Source organism: Pipistrellus kuhlii, unplaced genomic scaffold, assembly GCF_014108245.1.
Source record: "Pipistrellus kuhlii isolate mPipKuh1 unplaced genomic scaffold, mPipKuh1.p scaffold_m20_p_1, whole genome shotgun sequence".
Classification (NCBI taxonomy): domain Eukaryota; kingdom Metazoa; phylum Chordata; class Mammalia; order Chiroptera; family Vespertilionidae; genus Pipistrellus; species Pipistrellus kuhlii.
This window is the reverse complement of record NW_023425404.1, coordinates 15,147,995-15,169,296: the sequence shown is the minus strand read 5'-3', so window position 1 is coordinate 15,169,296 and position 21,302 is coordinate 15,147,995. Positions and strand designations below refer to the sequence as shown.

Sequence of the window (21,302 nt, the reverse complement as noted above, 5' to 3'; positions counted from 1 at the left end):
AGGCTTATAACCCTTCCCCCAACAGACTATTTTATGTTGAAAATGAAGTGATCATATCCTTGGCTCCATTAGTATAATTGAACTTAATTTTGATTGAAAGGCCTACCTCCTGTTTCAAACCTTTATCCTAATTATGCTGTTACAAGGACTGCAAAAGCAAACAACTTGCCCCAAATCACACAGCAAATAAAGGGAACTGTCTGGATTCCAACTCGGTCAAGGCCTGATTTCAAGGCCTAATCCTTCCAGTTACACCAGTGTTAACTTGTGTTCCCTCGAGCAATGGGAACAGTCCCCACTCTCGGGGCGCTTCGTGAGGATTGGACAGGAACACATGAAGACGACTCTGACTGTCCTGGGAGCGGTAACGTATTGAGGGTCCGTACAAAGAGTTATAGAAGCAAAAAGGAGAACACAACTATCACTTTGGGAGTATACCGCTTAGCAGACATTGTGCTAAACTCTATAAATATCCTTAGAGCTATGTGAAATACGAATTAATCCCATTTCAAAGACTAGGAAACTGGGGCATGAAGATGTCCCAAATTGTACAATTATTAAGAAACTGCGTTTGGCCCCAGAAATCCTGAGAAGCTGCACGCTGTAAGAATTGGGAAATGCAGGCTCTGTAATCACCAGACTTGGGTTAAAATTTGGCTCTGCTGTATGTTGTTACCTTCTCTGGGCCTTAGAGAGGGCGGTCTAAAAACCCCCTATCCATCCACCCCCTGGTGGGGCCAGGTTCCCAGGGTGTAGCCACCCGCGTTAGATTCCGCGACAACCGCTCCCACCCAGCGGGCCCCGCCCCTTCCGGAGTCCGCCCCACGCTGCTTCCTCCAGCCGCTGGCTCTCACCTCTCCCATCACCGTCCCCGACATCCGGACAGCGGGACGCCGTAGCCAATATCTGCGGCTCAAGCTCCTTCGAGGACAAGGACTCAGGCTCTCAGATCGGGGTCCTCCGGGGGGACCTCCGCCCGACGCGAGCTATCGATCCATTGTCACTCACTTAGGCATCCCCCGGAAATGGCAGCGCGAACGTTTGGTTCCGGCACGCCGGCGTGTAATTGGAATTTCGAGATTTGAATTCCTAATCGCCTTTACCATCAAACTGATGGAGAAACAAGTACTTCCCGTGTTCCAGTTCTTGACTAACGTCTTCTGAAAACACTCCCAGTTAGCCACTCAATAAAACCAGCCAAAGGGGGAAAAAATTTATTGTAAAGCCAGCACTCTAGCCTCTGGCTATTTGTGGGAGGGGGAGTTTACAAGCTTAATTTTTATTTTTAAGTGCTACAAAAGGTTCGGTTGATTGGTAGCAAACAGCCTACTGTCTTGATATAATTGGATCGTTAATGCTAGTGCTTTTGCTGCCAATTTTTTGTCTTTAATCTTTAGTAATTTATGAATATGAATTTCCTGCTCATTCAACAACCATCCAACACACCTTGCAGGTCATCAGAAGGCTCACGGAAAACAGAGATGAAAAGATATAGGATCCCTGCCCTAAAGAAGCCAGCAATCTAATAGGCACACAAATGAACGTGTGCCTAAAGTACATCGGTAACTTAGGAAATAGACCCCCACAAGGGCCGTTGGCCAGGGTGAAAAGCCTCACCTATCAAATATTGAGATTACAATAATATAGAGTGTAGGTGAGCAGAGTAATATTTCCCACAGTATCCCTAAAATCTTTCCATTTGTCTTCGTTTCTCTTTTGCCACTGAAACATATCTAGTTTATTTTCTTACCATCTTTCCATCTATTTAAGTAGTCCTTAAGTGGTCTCCACAGGAGAAATTGTCAATAACACATGTCTGCAAGACTTTGGGGTCAAATATGAAAAGAAAAAAAGAAAAAAAGGAAAGAAACCATTGTAATTCTCAGGTCTTATTTATGACACAGTTGAAAGTTACCTAAAAGATATAAATGACAGGAACCTCCTGCTTTTGCATACAATATTCATTCTGATTTTCTTAGCAAGGAATTTCAGGCCTTTTGTAATATAATAGACCTGATTCCTGCTACTATGTCCTTTTCACTATAAACACCATCCTAGAGGAGACACAATTCCCTGAGTGTTCTGACTAGCTTCAGAGTATACATGTTTCCAGTATTTCTTCTTCAAAAGACTTATTTTCCTACTGTAAATGAGTGCCTATCGGGAATATAATCCCTACTATCCGAGTGTGTTTTTGTGTGTTGTAGCATACCATAAAACTGATTTGAGCAAAGAGGCTGAAACCTGAATATTCATTAGTTGATGAAATCAAAGAGAGCTTAAGTGATCCCATTTCCAGCACAAAATTCAGTGCATATCTAACCCTTTATCTTTTTCATTTTATAGAAATAGGAGTTAAGCTTGGGTTAATTCCCATTCCCAGAAAAACACAATATAATTATAATTTGACTCAACCATGGTAATATAACTCTCACTCCAGGGATCCCAGACTGAGCTGGAGCAGCCAAGTCTATTCGGCTCACAGATATGGGAAGCAGGCAGCAAAATCTTCCCTGTGAACCTTCAGACTCCCTCTCCTTTAACTGACTCACCAAGTACCAGGAATATAATCCCCCAAAGAGAAGAGCCCTTCTATGCTGGTGCTCCTCTCCCTGTCCCCTCCCCCTGCCTCATTATCTACCTGCTGCAGCAGCTCCGGGCTTTGGGAGAGACCTACACATCGAGATGGTAGGTGACCTGGGGATGGCAATGTGAAATTAAACCAACTCCTATGGGGGTTCGAGGGGAACATTTGTCATAACAGATAAGAATAAATGGTTTCAGGACTTTGCTCTCTCTGGATATATGATAGATTGGGATATGAAATGAAATATAGGTGTGTCTGGGTACTAAAAATTTTAATGAGTTATTTCAAGATTATTTCATCAGCCACAAGCAGTTCAAAACTGAACCCTCTCTTCCCCAAGTTCTCATTCCTCATGAACAGAGGAGAGGAAGAAATGGGGTTTGGGATTTGGAAGTGGAGCCAGATGTGTTGGAAGGTAAAAGGTGGGAATGCTGATTTTCTACCTATTACATGTTACACACACACACACACACACACACACACACACACACACACACACACCACAGTGTCACAAGACAAGATGGCCTTCCTATGAAATCCATTCTCAACTTGGGACCTGTGGTCTGACATAAATCTGAGAAAGTCCAAGATCTCCTCTAGGTCCCAAACTCAGTGTCGTATGATCTTAGCTCGCCCTCTGGTGGTGTCAAACAGTGACTCCAAGGCTTTCTCACACCAAGGGGATTTCTGATGGCAGCATCACAGACCAAAATTAGGCCTCTTAACCTACTCAAAGTCTAGCCTCCATTCACCATCTAGAGGGAATCAGACATCCCATCCCAGAAACCTTTGTCCATTTTCATTCTATCATTTATAATGCTTCCAGCAGGTTAAACATTTAAGGGTTAAAAGGCAGAAAAACAACCAGAGAAAATTGTTTCTACTTGACAACATTTAGCATCTGTAAATAGAATATTTTCCATCTACTACCGTATTTCCCTGAAAATAAGACATCCTCCAAAAATAAGACCTACTAACAGGTTTCCTTCTGAGTGAAATATAAGGCATCCCCCGAAAATAAAGCTAAACATGAGAGATTTGGTCCACTGATTCTGAAAGAAATGGAGTCACAAGAAATTCACCAGGAAATTCAGGAATTGGATTGGTATGATGATGTTCCAGAAGATGATGACATGATTGTCATTGAATAAATGAGTAAATTCTTGATACTGTAGGATTCACAGTTTGTCTGGTTTGTGTTGACAACTACCGTACTACCGTACCATGCACAGGTAATAAATTTCCTTTATTTTCATTTAACAATAAATGTGTACCGTATTCTTCTTCATGGAAAAATAAGACATCCCCTAAAAATAAGACTTAGCGCATCTTTGGGAGCAAAAATTAATATAAGACACTATCTTATTTTGGGGGAAACAGGGTAGTTAATAATAATAATAGCTACCATTTTATCACCTATATTTTCTTTGCCTAATTGACACAGACAACTACAAAATTCCAATTCACAGATGAGATGACTGAAACTCAAGTGGGTTACGTAATTTGTGTAAAATTAGAATTTGCAATCTGACAAACAGACAGAGCCATGATTCCAATTAAGGTCTGTTAGTCTGCATGGTTTCCCACTGCACTTTGCTGTTTGCAGGAGGAATATATGAGATCACTTAGAGACATATTTCCACACAGGATTAACTGCTATCAATTTAATAAATGGCTGGGCAGTATTATTAAAGTACTATTTTATTTTATTTTTAATATACTTATTGATTTCTTACAAGAAGGGAGAGGAATAGAGAGTTAGAAATATCGATCAGCTGCCTCCTGCACACCCCCCACTGGGGATGTGCCCACAACTAAGGTATATACCCTTGATCAGAATTGAACCTGGGACCCTTCAGTCTGCAGGCCAATGCTCTATCCACTGAGCCAAACCAGTTAGGACTAAAGTACTATTTTAGATGTGACATTTTGTTAAGAACTTTTGTTGTCACTAATAATCCTTTTCTATTTAATAATGATAGCTATGCCAGTTACTGAGTGCTTTCTCTATGCCAGTTATTGTTCTAAAAGCCTTATATAACTAAATCACATTAACTCTACTATTATTATCATTTCCATTTTCCACATGAGCAAACTGAGGCAGGAAGCAACTAAATAACTTCCCCAAGATAATGCACACATATACACTAAATATTAATATATGTATATTTAATTCGCACAATATAATGTTCTCCTCACTATGGTGGATAGAAAGGAGCTTATGTGCAGAGGATTTGGAGAGAAGTGCTGAGCTTTGCAGAAGCTGGGGAAAGACTTGCTGTGCATATGAGAGTAATGAGTTAGGGGGAGAAAAGCATGCATTGGGAGTGTATCAGTTAAGAGCAAGAGAAGATGCAGAAACAGAAAAATCAGGATCCATCAAGGCTGGGCCCTACATAGGAAAATGGCCAAGTGAGAAGAGGATGGTTGCCCATAATGAACATTGTGGGAAACATTTAATAAGAGGATTTCCTAAGTTATTCATTATATGGTGTGCAGTGTAAACCATTTCTTCTCTATGAAACCTTCAGTAAATTTTACATTTATTATTAATACTTTGTGTCAGGAAGCTGAATTTTCTTTAGGGTGGGGAAGTTAAAAACAATGATACCATACCAATCAACTGCATTATGAACTGAAATGCTACCATGGATTCTCAAAGGCAAATGTATCAGTGCCTTAAATCAACATATTAATTCCTCACCAGGAACTTTGAAAGACCTTCCACGGCAAGTCAGCTCAGAAAGCACTGTTGTGAGAAAGAGAGAAAAGATTGGACAGGGTAATTAAAAGAAACATTCTCTGCCCTTGAAGTTGAGTCTTACCAAATGCTACTGCCACCCTTGTAAGTGAATACACCTATAAGTGCTGAAGTCATTTATTAGTTGTAATAGTTTTTAGTGGATTCCTTAGAATGTTCTACACATATAGGATTATGGCATCTACAAGTATAGGTCATTTTACTTGCTTCCAGTCTAGATGCTTATTTCCTTTCCCCGCTCATCGACCTGGCTACAACCTCCAGTTCAACCTTGAGTAGCAGTGATGAGAGCAGACATTCTTATCTTCTCTGTGTTCTTAGAGGAGAGCGCTCATTTTTTTGCCTATGAAATATGATGTTAGCTGTGAGCTAGATTTTTTTGTTATTGTTATTGTCAATGCCTTTAACCGGGTTGAATGTTTCTTTCTACTGGTTTGTTTTTATCATAAAGAGATGTCAAAATTTGTGATGTTTTTCTGCATCTGGATATCATCATGTGGGTTTTGTTGTTGTTTGGGCCTTAAGACTACTGACATAGTGTATTATATAATTTTTGATTAATCTTGCATTCCTGATTGTCTCACTTGATCATGCTGTATATTCCTTTCTATATGTCACTGCATTAGATTTGTAAGTATTTTGTTGAGCATTTTTTAAATTTATATTCTTAAAAGATATTGGTTGCCCTAGCCAGTTTTGCTCAGTGGATAGAGTGTCAGCCTGCAATCGAAGGTTCCTGGGTTCAATTCTGGCCAAAGGCACATGCCTGGATTATGGGCTCAATTCCCAGGGTGGGTGTGCAGGAGGCAGCCAATCACTGATTCTCTCATAATTGATGTTTCTATCTCTCTCTCCCTATCCCTTCCTCTCTGAAATCAATAAAAAAAGAATTAAACTGGCCGGGACCGGTTTGGCTCAGTGGATAGAGCGTCGGCCTGGGGACTGAAAGGTCCCGGGTTCGATTCCGGTCAAGGGCATGTACCTTGGTTGCGGGCGCATCCCCGGTGGGGGGTGTGCAGGAGGCAGCTGGTTGATGTTTCTCTCTCATCAACGTTTCTAACTCTCTGTCCCTCTCAATTCCTCTCTGTGTAAAATCAATAAAAATATATATTTAAAAAAATTTAAACTGAAAAAAGATTTTAAAAAAGAGATTCCTCAGTAGCTCTGATGTCTTTACCTTGTTATGTTTTTGTATTATATTAGAATAATACTAGCCTCATAGAATGAGCTGGGAAGTGTTCCATTTTCTTCTATTTTTTTGGGGGGGGAGGGAATTAATACTAATTCTTCTTTTGAATATTTGGTGGAATTCGCCAACAAAGCCATCTTGGTCTGAGCTTTTCTTATGGGTATTTTTTTTCCCTAAAATATTTTATTTATTTCAGAGAGGGAGGGAGATAGAAACATCAATGATGAGAGAGAAGAATTGACTGGCTGCCTCCTGCACACCCCCTATTGGGGATCGAGCCTGTGACCTCCTGGTTCATAAGTCGATTCTCAAACTCTGAGCCATGCTGGCCAGCTCTTGTGGGTATTTTTAAAATACTAATTCAATTTTCTATTCAGATTTATATTCCTTTTTAATTTTTTTTAATTTCAGGGAGAAAAGGAAAAGAGATAGAAACATCAATGAGAGAGAATCACAGATCGGCTGCCTCCTGCATGCTCCCCACTGGGGATCGAGCCAGCAACCCGGGCACGTACCCTCACCGTGACTAAAAATCAAATGGTGATCTCTGGTTAATAGGTCAATCTCAATCACTAAACCATGCCAGTGGGGCTTATCTTCCATAAATCAGTTTTGGTAGTTTGTGTCTTTTCAGAAATTTATATAATCAAAATTATCTAATTTATTGGCATATAATTGTTCAAAGTATCCCCTCATAGTTCTTTATTTCTCTAAGGCTGCTAGTAATGTCCCTCTTTCATTCCTGATTTTAATAAGAAATCTTTTTATTTTGATAAAACTAAAGGCTTGCCAATTTTATCAGTTTTTTATTTTTATTTTTTTAAAAACAACTTTTGGTTTTAGTGCTTCAAGTATTTTGCTGCTGTGTCACTAGGTGCAAGTACATTAAATATTGTTCTCCTTGGGGAATTTACTTCTTTATCCTTCTTCATCCCTGACAGTTCTCCTTGCTCTAAAGACTGCTTTGCCTGAAATTAAATATTTCTTGCTCCCTTCCCCTCTTTTTCCCTTCCTCTCTTCATTCTCCTTCCCTCCCTCCCTTCCTTGTTTCCTTCTTCTTTCTACAGTCATGTCTGCCCTATTGATGACCCCATCAAAGGCATTAATTTCTGATAATGTTTTTAATTTCTAGAATTTGCTTTTTATTCTCAAAACTTCCATTTTTCAGCTAACATTTCCCAACTGTTCTTGCATATTGCGTACTTTTTCCACTAGAGTTCTAAGCTCTATTCGTCAGTGATTTTAAATTATCTCAGTCTGATAATTCCAATATCCCTGCCTATATGAATGACTCTAATGCTTGATTTATTGCAAACAGTGCTTATTCTACTAGTAGAATGCCTTGCAGTTTTTGTTGAGTTGGACATGATATCCACTGGACTTGAATAACATAGCACTAATGTGGAGGGAGAGAAACATTCTATGGTCTTATGATTAGGTCCCAGTCTTTTAGTGGTCATGGGCCCCTGAGATGGACCTTCACAACTGCTTCTCAGTCCCGACTCCCATTTAGGTGAGACAGGAAGGCTAGAGGGGGCTGGAATTGGGTATTTCCTTTACCCCATTCGGTTAGATTCTGGTAAAACCCAGTGTGATTTGGCTCTAGTTAAAAGTTTCCTTTGAGGCCAGGCTTTTCTTCGAGAACAGAATTCAGGGAGTGGGCATACGTATTTCTGAATAACTACTTCCCCCTTCCCTGCTGAAAACACAAGGACATTTTTCTCTGATAGTTGCTGTGAAGAGCTGGTAGACTCCAGGAAGTAAAACTTGCAAACGTGTACCTGCAGCCTGGTACCTGGTAATGAGTTAATTACCCTTTAAATTATTCCCAGAGGTGGTTTCCCCTCCTGTAACGTGTGATTTTCTGTATTTGTCTCAAGTGTTCAGAGAGGTGGGGTTGTTTTGTTTTTTTTTTGTCTTTGTGACCTGTTATAACATGGATTAAAGAATAGAAATGGATGTTGTTTTTCAGCTTTTTTCTCTGTTAGGATTGGAGTTATGATTTCTAAGGTTCCTATAATGTTGAAATGGAAACCAGAAATCTCCTACTTTGTTTTTTAAGAAACTGCCAAGACATTTCCCAGACTGGTCATACCATTTATTACACCAGCAATGTGTGAGATCTAGTTTCTCCACATCCTGTCAGCATTTGGTATTGTCAGTTCTAACAGATGTGTAGCTACTTATCGATGGAAGCTAAATTTGTATTTCCCAATGGCTAGTTTATTTGCCATCCATAAACCTTCTTCAGTAAAATGTCTCTGTCTTTTGCCCATTTTCTAATTGGATTGTTTTTAACTGTTTCACTTTCAGAGTTCTTTATATATCCCAACTATGCATCTTTTGCCAGATATGAGACAATATTTCCTCATTCTGAAGATTGGATTTTTATCCTTCCAACAGGGTTTTTGGAAAGCAAAGGCTTTTATTTTGATGAAGTATCCAATTTTTCAAGTTTTTCTTTATGAACTTTTTGGTAAGAACGATGCACTAGGTCCTAATAACTTTATTTTTTCCTAAAAGTTTAAGTTAGAGGCATGGTGCACAAATTAATGCACAGGTGGGGTTCCTCGGCCTGGCCAGTGATCAGGGCCGATTGGGGCCATCTCACTCAGTTCCAATCAGGGCTGATGGGGGCCAGCCAGCCAGGAAGGGATTGTGGGAGGGCTCCAGGGCACATCTGACCCTTTTGCCCAGCAAGCTAACCTACCAGTCAAAGCATCTGCCCCCTGATGGTCAGTGCATGACATAGTGCCTGGTTTAGCAGTCAACCGTTCAGTCTGACACTTAGCATATTACACTTTTATTATACTAGAAGCCTAGTGTACGAATTCATGCACTGGTGGGGTCCAGCCGGCCTGGCCTGATCAGGGCCAATTGGGCGAGGCCAGCCAGGGGGAGGGGATGTGGGAGGTTGGCCAGCCGGCCCCACCCACAATCAGGGTGAGGAATCTGATCAAGAATGGGGCTGGCCAAGGGGGGGGGGGAGGGGGACGGTGGGGGAGGCCCGCAAGCAGTTAGCCGGCTGGCCCGGCCGGCCTGGCCCCTTGGTCAAACTCCTGGTCAAATTCCTGGTTGAAGAGACATTTGCATATTAGCCTTTTATTACATAGAATAGGATTTAAATCTGATCCATTTCAAGTTAGTTTTTATACAAGGAGTGAAGCTTAAGTAGAGATTTAGTTTTGTTTTGTTTTTGCCTATGAAACTCAATTACTCCCTTAGATAACTAAGTCTTATAACTCATGTCTAGCACAAATTATCCACTAGGTAATCAGCTTGCTTTGCTTTTTGTTAACATTAACCCACTGAAAACAGAGATTTTTGTTGTTATTATAATCCCTCACACGAGGATATTTTTCCATTGCTGTTGGAGTGCTCCCTTCGATAGCTCAGCTGGTAGAGCAGAGGACTGTAGCCACTTCCTGTCTAGCTATCCATTGCTTTTGGAGAAACTAGAAGGGAGAGAAGAGAGAGTGGGAGAAAGAAACATCGATGTGAGAGGGACACATTGAGTGGTTGCCTCCTGCACGCACCCCAACCAGGGCTGGGGAAAGAACCTGCAAACCAGGTACATACCCTTGACCAGTAACTAAACCTACAACCCTTCAGTGTGCAGGCTGACACACTAACCATTGAGCAACACAAACCAGGGCAAAATTAGGGATTTTTATTGGGGAAGAGGTGGGTGGATTTATAATTTTTTTTTTGGCAATTATGTAGAGAAACAAGGCTAACAGAAGAAAAACTGAGTACAAAAAAAACTAACTTTCCTCAGTTCTACCCTTTTGCCTAGCAATTATGTATTCGGGTACTCCCATATTGGGTGCGTATATGTTTACCAGTTATTTCTTCTTGATGGATTGCTCCCTTTAGTATTATGAAGTGGCCTTCTTTATCTCTTATGTCCTTCACTTTGAGATCTAATTTGTCAGATATAAGTACTGCTACCCCAGCATTTTTTTCATTTCCATTTGCCAGAAAAACCTTTTTCCATCCCTTCACCCTCAGTCTGTGTGCATCTTTTTTTTCTGAGGTGGTTTTCTTGTAGACAGCTGACATATGGGTCATGTTTTCTTATCCAATCTGTTACCCTATCTTTCGATGGGCATTTAATCCATTTACATTTAAAGTTATTATTGATAGGTACTTGTTTGTCGCCATTTTTATTCTTTACCCCTGTGTTCCTTCTTTGCTTCCTATTTCTTTTTTTTTTTTTTTTTTTAAAGCAGACCTTTAGCATTTCTTGCATTGCTGGTTTGGTGGTAATAAACACCCTTAATCCTTTTTTGTCTGTGAAGCTCCTGATTTCACCCTCAATTTTGATTGATAGCCTTGCTGGGTACAGTATTCTTGGATTCTGACCCTTCCTTTGCATAACTTTGTATATTTCATTCCCTTCCTTCCTTTCTGGCCTGATGTGTTTCTTTTGAGAAATCAGTCGCTAGTCTGATGGGGTATCCTTTGTAGGTAACTTTGTCTCTCTGGCTGCTTTTAAGATTCTTACTTTGTCATTGGTGTTTGCCAATTTATTGTAGTTATAATGAGCCTTGGCACTGGCCTTTTGGGGTTCATTTTGCTTGGGACTCTGTGAACTTCTTGGATTTATGTGTGTGTTTTTTCTTCCCTATATCAGGGAAGTTTTCTGTCATTATTTCTTCAAACAGGTTTTCTATTCCTTGCTCAGTTTCCTCTCCTTATAGAACCCCTATTACACAGTTGTTGTTTTGTTTCATGGTGACCCAAAGTTTCCTTATTTCTTCTTGGTTCTTCTTCATTTCCTCTTGGTTCTTACACATATTGTCGAATTTGTCTTCCATTCTTTTCAGCCACCTTATGACCATTTCTCTGAATTCTTTCTCTGACAGGTTGCTTGCCTCCATTTCATTTACTTCCCTTTTCTGGTGATGCCTGCTTTTCTTTCATATTTGGGCTGTTTCTTTGTCTCCCCATGATCTCTCTTCTCCGGGTGTCTGGTTATGTAGTTCTCTCCTGTGTTGATTTAAAGGCACAAAATACAACACAACAAGGTACAATGCACAAGACACTGAACACAAATGTATTCATGAAATTAATAACCCAAAATAAAGGTGACCAGAGAAATGAAAACTAGAGGAGAGAAAGAAGAGAAAAAAGAGTGCAAAAATGAAGTTGGGAAAAGGAAAAAAAAAAAAGAGAGAGAGAAAAGAAAGAGAGTAAGAAAGAAGAGAGGGGAAAAACTATATATATGGGGAGAAAACTCCAATAGAACAGCCATTAATACTAACAAATGCCAGCAAAAAGTACCTGGAGATGAATGCAAACTACAAACAACCACCAATATCAAGCGAGGTGAGGGAAAACAGAAGCAAAACAAAAAAACAAAAAGCAAAAGCAAAACAATCTCACAAACAAGCATAAAAAAAATATAATAAAAAATCTAGCAAATAACAACAAAAGGACATTAAAAAAAATTTTTTTGAATAGTGAAGAAAGAGGAGAGGAGTGTATGAACTTAGAGCAGGGGATTGGAATTTAGATGTATAAGTAGGGTGAAATTTTAACAGGTAAAAAGGAATAGAGAAAATCTAAAGCAGGAATAGGGTAAGAAAAACAGGACAACAAAAGGGGAAAAATGAGGAAGAGAGTGTTGGCATAAAGGTAAAGAGAGAGAGTAAAATGATGCTAAAGGAAAGATGAAAAAGGTAAAATAGTAGTAGTAATAATACTGATTGAAAATAAAAATGTATTAAAAAGGTAAAATCAAGTGAAAAAAGAAAAAAATTATTTCTTAAGTAAAAGATGAAAAGATAAAAATAAAAATGTGCAGCAGTGAAGGTTATACACTTCCTCTACTATTCTGTTTGGCACACCTGTTTCCTAGTCAGGACATTATTGAAGTACCCTGCGTTCTATTGCTCCTCAGTGTTGTAAGTCACAGTCCTGATTTTTAAGCAGACAATATGTCTTTATTTCTTATATTCCTTTATTTGTGTTTACACAAGAGTCAATTTGTGATTCAACCCCTGGCTGGCAGTGTTTCTGGATTGACCTCTGGGTCTATAGGTACTCTCTAGCTAGTGTTTAGATTTTGTTTTCCCAGTGGCACTTAATACTGGTTTGGGGGAGTGGGTTGCCCCAAAGCTGGTTCTCTGATGGTTATTCCCTGCTGATTCTCAGGTTCCAGAAAAACAACTTTCCCCTGTAGTCTCAGAATTTTCACAATTGGGTAATGCTATGTATTGGGCTTAGTAATCAAAAGCAAGGATTTAAAAAGAGAAAAAAAAAAGAGCCAGAGTAAGCATTTGAACTCCGGGACTGCACACAAATGCGTACAAGACTGTGCAGTCTTTTTCTCCCCTTGAGTCTAAGCAGCCAGCACACTTTTTAAAAATTTTAGGCTGTTCTTTTGCACACAAATCAAAATGGGTTGCTTTATAGAGTTCCCTTCTGTTAGCAGCTCTGCAGACCCCCTTCTACATTCATGGATCATGCCAGCACCAACAGCCACGGATTTTTCTAGGCGCAGACTTCCCTATGTTCTCCAGCTCCCGCCATGCACATTTCTCTCTCCTGCTGGGACCACAGACCTTACCTTTACCCATGAAAAATCTGACCATTCCATGACGGTGTAGAGCTCTTCTGAATCCACATGCTTGTGCCACTTGGGGACCGGTGTTCTTGGGTTTGCAGCTGTTGGAGCCGTAGTTGTAGAATCCCTCGGCTTTCCAGGCTTCCAATAACATCCACTTTCCCCTTCAAGATGGCGTGGTCTCTGCATCCAAGCCAGTGGCTCCGGGAGGGAACCCAGTAGCAGTGGGGGCTGCCTAGTCAGGGGAGCCCCATCCAGCAGTCCCCCCTGAGTCTCCTGGAGAATAGCTGTCCCTCAACTCACCAACAAAGATTCCCTGTGCACTCACACACTCTCCTTTTGTTTTCTCATTCACACACTATCTTGCAGTCTGCCTTCCCATCAGCAGCCATCTTCTTCCTCTTTCCTCGCCTAGCATTTCGATCATAGCAAATGCTGGCCCAGCCATATAGCTCAGTTAGTTAGAGCGTTGTCCCAACATGCCAAGGTTGTGGGTACAATCCCCATTCAGGGCACATACCAGAAGCAACTAATGAATGCATAAATAAGTTGTACAACAAATCGATGTTTTTCTATCTTTCTCCCTCTCTCCTGTCCTCTCTCTCTCTGTCTGTCTCTCTCTCTCACTCTCTCTAATCAATAAAAAATAAAATAGATCATAGCAAACACTAAGTTAAAAAATTATAATAATTTGCATGTAATCATGTTAAGGCATAAAGCATATCTTAAATCAGGTTTTCTCAAAATACAGTCATCTGTGGATTATCTGAACAAATTTTCCATATCTGCATATAATATGCAATACCTCATCACTTCTGTTTTAACCAGGAACAATATAATTATCTTAACACATATTGATGGTATCAATACAATCATTAAGTGATGCTTTAGAGACTGATTAAGTACATTATGTAAGATACTAGAAATAAAAACAAGATTCTTATCAATATTACTTTCCTACATAGGTTTAACATATGGCATTACTATGACAATTTAGATCCAGACCTACAATTCTCATTAGAAATAAAATTGAAGTATCAAAATATTGCCCCAAAATATTGGTGGAAAAGAAATATGGATACATATTTGTTAGTGAAAAAAAATGACAGTTTTTAAGTAGCAATGTTCACATTTTTATTGAGTGCTATAAAATATATGTTTGCAAATGGCAGAGTTGGGAAGCAAAACTTGAACCTGATTTTTAATCATAATTATCTGTCACCAAATTACTCACAACCAGCCTTCTGCAGATCTGGAATTTTCTTTCCACCAGACAGGAGTATGTAGTGGAAAATCAGTTGGTAACATTAAAAAAAAAAAAAAAGGAAAAAAAAAAAAAAAAGAAGCAACATAGTCAAGTTGTCTTAGTCTTCAGGGTTTCTGGATTTCGTCCTTGGAGGAGGTCAGGATCTTCCCAAGGCCTGGGTCCTCGAATATTCTTCCAGTCATCAAAAGCAGACTCCTTTATTTTCTATAGAGCCACAAAAATTAAAGTATATAAGAGTCCTGTGGCTTTGATTAGGACATCATGAATGAATGAATGAATGAGTGAGTGAATGGAAAGAATCCAATAGGCCCTTAATTATAATGTTAGCAACAACAAAAAAAATCACTGCATATAAAGCATAACAACTTAACATATTTCTTAGGATTTGGAATTTTTCATACTTGCTATTTATGTAAATGCCTACCTTTTTCTTTATCAGGATAAATTATTCTATTAAATTGGGGGGGAAAAAGAGTGCACATGCTTTATTTTTGAAAGCACAAAGAAAGAGAAGAAGCTAGGAAAACAAAAGTCTGGCTGGTCCAGCATAATAATGACTAGCATGGGTTAGCATGAATGATAGTAGTAAATGAGAGGAAAAGAACAAAGGTGGAGACCCTGTAGTCTGCTGGAAGGAAAAAAAAACACAGACCAAGATGATTTGTCCTGCACCTGAGAAATGAGCATGGATTTAAGGATGAAAAGACATTCCTTATAGCTGCCATGAGCAAAACTTTTTCAGGTAATAAAAACTAGTCAACTACAGTTGGATCCCTGTATCTTTATTGTGAAGTGTCTCCCAGGAATAAAAGTAGGATAAAAGGGAAGAACATGAGTGTTTCTTCACCTTCTTGCAGTAACTTTCATTCATCTGCTTTCATTGTTCTGGAGCAATTTAGTGAATTAAATAGAAAAAGAGGCTCAGAGAACACAGGCCACCTTATGTCCAGAGACAAGAAATAACATACCTTTACAATGAATTTCTAAGCTTTATTCTTTTACAGTAATGAACTGTATCACCTTGGACTATCTGGGCACTAATTCCCTCATATTCACAAGTAATAATAGAACGGTTGGACCAAATGATCTACGTGGTTTCTTCAGTTAGCAATTTATAGGTTTCTAAAAGAACTAAAATCTACTCTGAGACAAACTCTCCACAGCATCATTACTAACCTAGTGCTTATATACTGAGAAGTAGAAAGTTATAGTTTTAGCAAAATAAGAGGGAAGTAGTGAATGAAATCATTCTCTAAATTTCACTTATAGTTTTATCAGTTTATATTAGATATAGATATAGATATAGATATAGATATAGATATATAGATGTAGATGAGCAAATTTTTATTAATTTAATGTGCAAGAAAAAAAGTAAATTTTCGGAGGAGAATCCAAGATGGCTGCTCGGGTAGGCAACTAGCCGCAGCCGCACACAACAATTTCAACAAAATACAACTAAAATATAAAATGGACATTACCCAGAACTACAGGAAAGTCGACTGACTGGAAATTCTACAACAAGAAGGAGAAAACCAGAAGGAAGCGCGGAGGAGCTGTAAAAGCCCAAGGTACAGAGACACACGGCACCCGCGGAGAGGACAGAGCCGGAGAGGAGGGAGGCCGAGTGCCTGGCTGGCGGTCCCAAGTGGGAAGGAGAGAAAAGCTCCGACTGTGCTGGGCCCAGCTCCAACTGCTCTGAACTCCAATTCTAGGCCAGACCCCGGGGACCCAGGCTCATCCATAGGGAGCCGGGCTGTAAGGCAGGACTCCGGGGAAGCGGCAAAAGGAGGTCCCGGAGGCGCGCACACTGCCCGCAGAGAAGGGCCGGCCGGCTGTGCCGCGGGATTGCCCTGACGGGAAGAAGACAGGAGCTCCAGACTGCTCTAAATGCCACCTCCAATCCCACTACCAACTGAACTGAACCCCAATACCGGACTCATTGGGGGAGAGCATAGACAGTTTGGCAGCAGGCGAAAATCGAGGGCACCTTTCTCTCAGAGGCGCTCGCAACAAGTACTGAAGGACCCTGAGTCTCAGGAATCGCATAGGGCGGGGCTGACGGAAGCCAAGGCTGTAGGCTCCACCCTGAAACCCCGCCCCATCAGGAAAGCTGCCTGCAAAAATGCCTAAACCAAATAGATCACAAACAAAAGAAATGGAGGACAAAAAGCGACTGGATATAGAGTTCAAAACCACACTTAAAAGGTTGTTCAAGAATCTCCTAGAAAAGGCCGATAAAATAAACAAGACCTATGAGGATATGAAAAGGGATCAACTAGAAATAATAAGGGATCAACAAGAAATAAAGAATACATTGTCTGAAATAAAAAATATTTTATGGAGTCCTAAAAACAGAATGGAAGATCGCAAGAATCAAGTCAAAGATTTGGAACATAAAGAGCCAGAAGACACTCCTCCGCAGACGCAAGAAGGCCAGAGAATCCAGAAAGTGGAAGATAATGTAAGAAACCTCTGGGACAACTTCAAGCGAACCAACATCAGAATTATGGGGGTCCCAGAAGATGAGAGAGAGCAAGATATCGAAAACATACTGAAAGAAATAGTGACAGAAAACTTTCCCCACCTGGTGAAAGAATTAGACTTACAAGTCCAAGAAGCGCACAGAACTCCAAACAAAAGGAATCCAAAGAGGACCACACCAAGACAAATCATAATTAAGATTCCAAGAGCAAAAGACAAAGAGAGAATATTAAAAGAAGCAAGAGCAAAGAAGGTAGTTACCTATAAAGGAGCACCTATACGATTGTCAGCTGATTTCTCAACAGAAACCATGCAGGCCAGACGGGAATGGCAAGAAATATTCAAGGTGATGAATAGCAAGAACCTACAGCCAAAGATAATCTATCCAGCAAAGCTATCACTCAGATTCGAAGAGCTTCACTAATAAAAAAAAGCTAAAGGAGTTCATCACCACCAAACCAGAATTATATGAATTGCTAAAGGGGGTTCTTTCAGAAGAGAAAGTAAATAAAGATAAAAATTATGAACAACAAATACGTAACTATCAACAAGTGAATCTAAAAACCAAGGAAATTAAAAAAAAAAATCTGATGAACAATATTAACTGTTGAATATAATAGAATCAGAGGTATGGAAGGGGAGTGAACTGTTTATTCTTGGGGAAAAGGGGAGAGGGGGATGTGGGAAGAGACTGAACATAAACTGTGCACCTATAGATGAGGACAATGGGGGGTGGGGAAAGGGCAGAGGGTAGGGTGAGAAGGGGGGAAAGGAACATTTGTAATAATATGAACAATAAAAATTTATTAAAAAAAAAAAGTAAATTTTCAAGTATAGTTATGAAATGATCCATTTATAAAAAGGTTTTAAGAAAGGATAATGGTCTTCACCCAGATAACATAAGACACACATGCTCAAGATAATTTAAGAGTAATTCTTAGATGGGATGCAAAGTTGTCAGAACAGCCGAAACCGGTTTGGCTCAGTGGACAGAGCGTCGGCCTGCAGACTGAAAGGTCCCAAGTTCGATTCTGGGCAAGGCCATCTACCTTGGCTTCGGGCACATCCCCAGTAGGGGGTGTGCAGGAGGCAGCTGATCCCTCTCATAGATGTTTCTAACTCTCTATCCCTCTCTCTTCCTCTCTGTAAAAAATCAATAAAATGTGTGTTTTTTTTTAAAGTGTTATTTAAAAAAAAAAAAGTTGATAGGACAACTTCATGTAAAAGTGCTCCAATCTTCAGAGATCTTTGGATAATAGAAGATTCCCTATAGGATTCTGCAATATACACAGCATAACTGATTTTTCAAAACACATAGTCACTGAAGTTTAGGCTATACATGTCTGAGCAAGATCACCTAAGGCTCACGAATTAACAGCCAACTGCTATAGAACTGACTGGAGAACAGAGTCAAGAAGTACTGAGGAAAATTGGGTTTTCAGCCCTGTCAGAGGGACTTAATACCTAGTTGCTACCTTGACATCCAGCTGAGATCCCAAAAAGGCTGCTCTTTAGGAGTAAGAATTATGCCGAGATGAAGACCTACTTTGTACTCACCCAACAAAGCTTAAAACCAAGTAAGCTCCTACAAGATCCTTTGAGGGGACAATTTGGAGAATGAGACTACAAAGAGGGGTTTAGGAAACACCACAGCCTTTCCACAGTTTCTCCCTTATAAAGTATAAACTACAGTAAGTTCAAAATGATCAGCCAATAATTAAATTGCCTGCTAAAAGTTCAAATTTCTTCAATGTATTATTCACAATGTCTACCTTTCAATAAAAAATGTCCAAACACACAAAGACATGGAAAAATACAGGGACGGACAAAAGTAGGTTTACATAGTACAGATAAATAATACATTTATATATATATATATATAAAAGCCTAAGCAACCGTTATGACCAAACTGGAACCAGTCGACCAGTCACTATGATGCGCACTGACCAACAGAGTCCCCTAGTCCCCTACTTTTGCCTACCCTTGTATAATACAGCCAAAAAATGAACTAAAAGAGATAGAGAACATCTTCCCTCACATTCTATATTACAAGGTAATACTTATTACTCTTTGATTTTTTTGCTAATAAAATTGGTAGAAAGTGACACCTCATTATAATTTTAACATTCCTATTATAAATTGAGCATCTCTTCATATGTTTAAGAAATGTATTTATTTTCCTTCCCTTGAATCTTTTTTAAAATATATTTCTATTGATTTCAGAGAGGACAAAAGAGGGAGAGATAGAAATATCTTAGATAGAAATTACAGGGAATCATTGATCAGCTGCCTCCTGCATGCCCCCTGAGGATGGAGCCCACAAGCCAGGCATGCATCCTGACCGGAATAGAACCATTGACCTCCTGGTTCATAGGCTGACACTCAACTATTGAGCAATACCAGCCAGGCTCCTCTGAACTCTTTACATGCTTTGCCCATGTTCCCACTGACCAACTGAATGGCTGAACTTTTCCACATTGATTTGCATACGGTCTTCATATTTCAACCAGAGGACAGGTGCATGAAAATTCATGCACTGGACAAAGGGTCCCTCAGCCCGGCCTGCCCCTTTTCACAGTCTGGGAGCCCTCAGGGGTAGGAGGTGACCTGGCAGATCAGGGGAAGGCACACCTCATCACACCTCCGCTGCTGCCACTGCCAGCAGTGCAAGCCTCGGCTGGCCCTGATTACCTGAGCCTCGGGCAGCCCTGGATGGCTAGGCAGCCACCATCTGAGGCTTCTCTGCACCTCAGGCCGGCCCTGTAGGGAATTGGGGGACTCTGAAATCAATAAAAATATATTTTAAAAAGATGAATAATTTTTTCTGCACTGTTAATAATTTAAATTTACCTTAAGGCAGACAGAACCAGTCACTAACAAAGAAGATTGTTAAAGAGAGACTATATTAACACTGTACCTCATACTCTGATTCCAATGACACTTGATTCATTTTCAGTTTTTTTTCTAATTCAGGATCAATCTGTAAAAAGAGAAAGAAAAGCCATATGTTAAGTCTGTAGAATTAATTTTCAATTTAAAGTTATATAAGGGACGGCTAGGATGGCATTGAAGATTATAAACACATGGCAAAATCTCCACCATCCATCCATCCATCCAATCGCATAACGGTAACTGATGTAGTAGTACCACTACCACTACTAACAGCAGCTAATACTTACTGAGTACTTGTTATGTGCCAAGCATTTTGGGACATACAATATTACCTCTTTTAATCCTCACAAAAACCTGAAATAAGAATGATTATTATGATCACAAGTAAGGTTAATAGGATACAGGGAATTGGAATATTTTGTCAAAGAGGCAGAACTTGACTCTGAACCTTGGCCCTCTGCCTCCAGAGATACATGCTATTAACTACCACCCTAAATTATTACTTAGAAATGTTATAAAAATAAATAAAATGTTGCTCTTAAAAACGAAAGAGAACACCTTCCATATGCTGTAAACAAAGAACTATCTATGAAAAAATTCAATGGGAGTCCACAGTAATAAATAGGAGTTGACGCCATAGTACCTGTGTATGGCAAAATCTTTGGGATAGCTGAATGTGACTGAACATAGCTTAAGATCAAATTAGTACTAGAAATACAACCTGAGGATTACACTCGAATGATGCACAAAGAGATGGGATGAATGAAAGAAAAAGTATATTATGAAAGCTAGATGCAAAAGTTCCAACATACATCTATTAGAGGTTTCAGAATTAGAGAGTAAAAGAGAATGGAATAAGGGCAATAATTAAATAATTAATCACTAATTAAATGAATAATATATAGAAAAAAATAAGTCCTTAGACTGAAATAACACAATAAAAGATAGCCATAAGAAAACAAACAAAAGCCCATTCTTAGTCAAATAATATCAAAGTTTTAAAATATTAAGGATAAAAAGAAAGTCTGAAAAGAAAAATAAGAATGAAAAAACAGCTTATTTACAAAGGGATGAGAATTAGAAAAAAGACTGTTGATCAGCAATTTAAAATGCTAAAATAAAATGAAAGTATTCTTCAATATTGATTATCGAGAGATTACTTTGAACCTCAATTTTACTGTTACTACAATATATTCTCATTTCTTCTTTCTTGGCTTCTACTTGATTGAGGTTTTCTCTATCACCGTTTTGAGTGGTAGAAATGCACACAGCATATCAATAATCCCAGGAAATATTGAATTCATCTATTAAATAGTTTTTTTCAGACTGAAATTTTTAGAAATCCAGCTATATACCATACTATTTATAAGAAATGTACTTTAAAAATATTGAAAACACAAAGTTGAAGGCAGAAGACCAGAAAAATGATGCAACACAAAAAAATACTAGTGGGGGTAGGCGTTCAATACATAGCAATATTTTTAATGGACAAAAGTTTCAAGGCAAACAGCATCAAAAAAGAACACTTTATATCGATAAACACAACAATTTTTC

General features: G+C 39.3%; 1 protein-coding gene across 4 annotated transcripts in view; it reads right to left on the bottom strand.

Moving 5' to 3' along the window:
- Window positions 1–21,302, bottom strand: part of LOC118716050 (cytochrome c oxidase assembly protein COX16 homolog, mitochondrial) — a 42,253-nt gene that overhangs the window by 11,638 nt on the left and 9,313 nt on the right. For 2 of the 4 annotated variants that reach the window (XM_036432765.2, XM_036432746.2), the window contains 2 exons: window positions 19,774–19,836; window positions 14,218–14,579 (listed from right to left, as the gene is read on the bottom strand). In XM_036432765.2, the coding sequence (XP_036288658.1) occupies window positions 14,463–14,579; window positions 19,774–19,836 (180 nt within the window). In that variant the 3' untranslated portion in view covers window positions 14,218–14,462. Of the gene's footprint in view, window positions 1–14,217; window positions 14,580–19,773; window positions 19,837–21,302 lie in introns of those variants that run through there. The other 2 variants (XM_036432756.2, XM_036432737.2) reach the window with 1 other exon arrangement.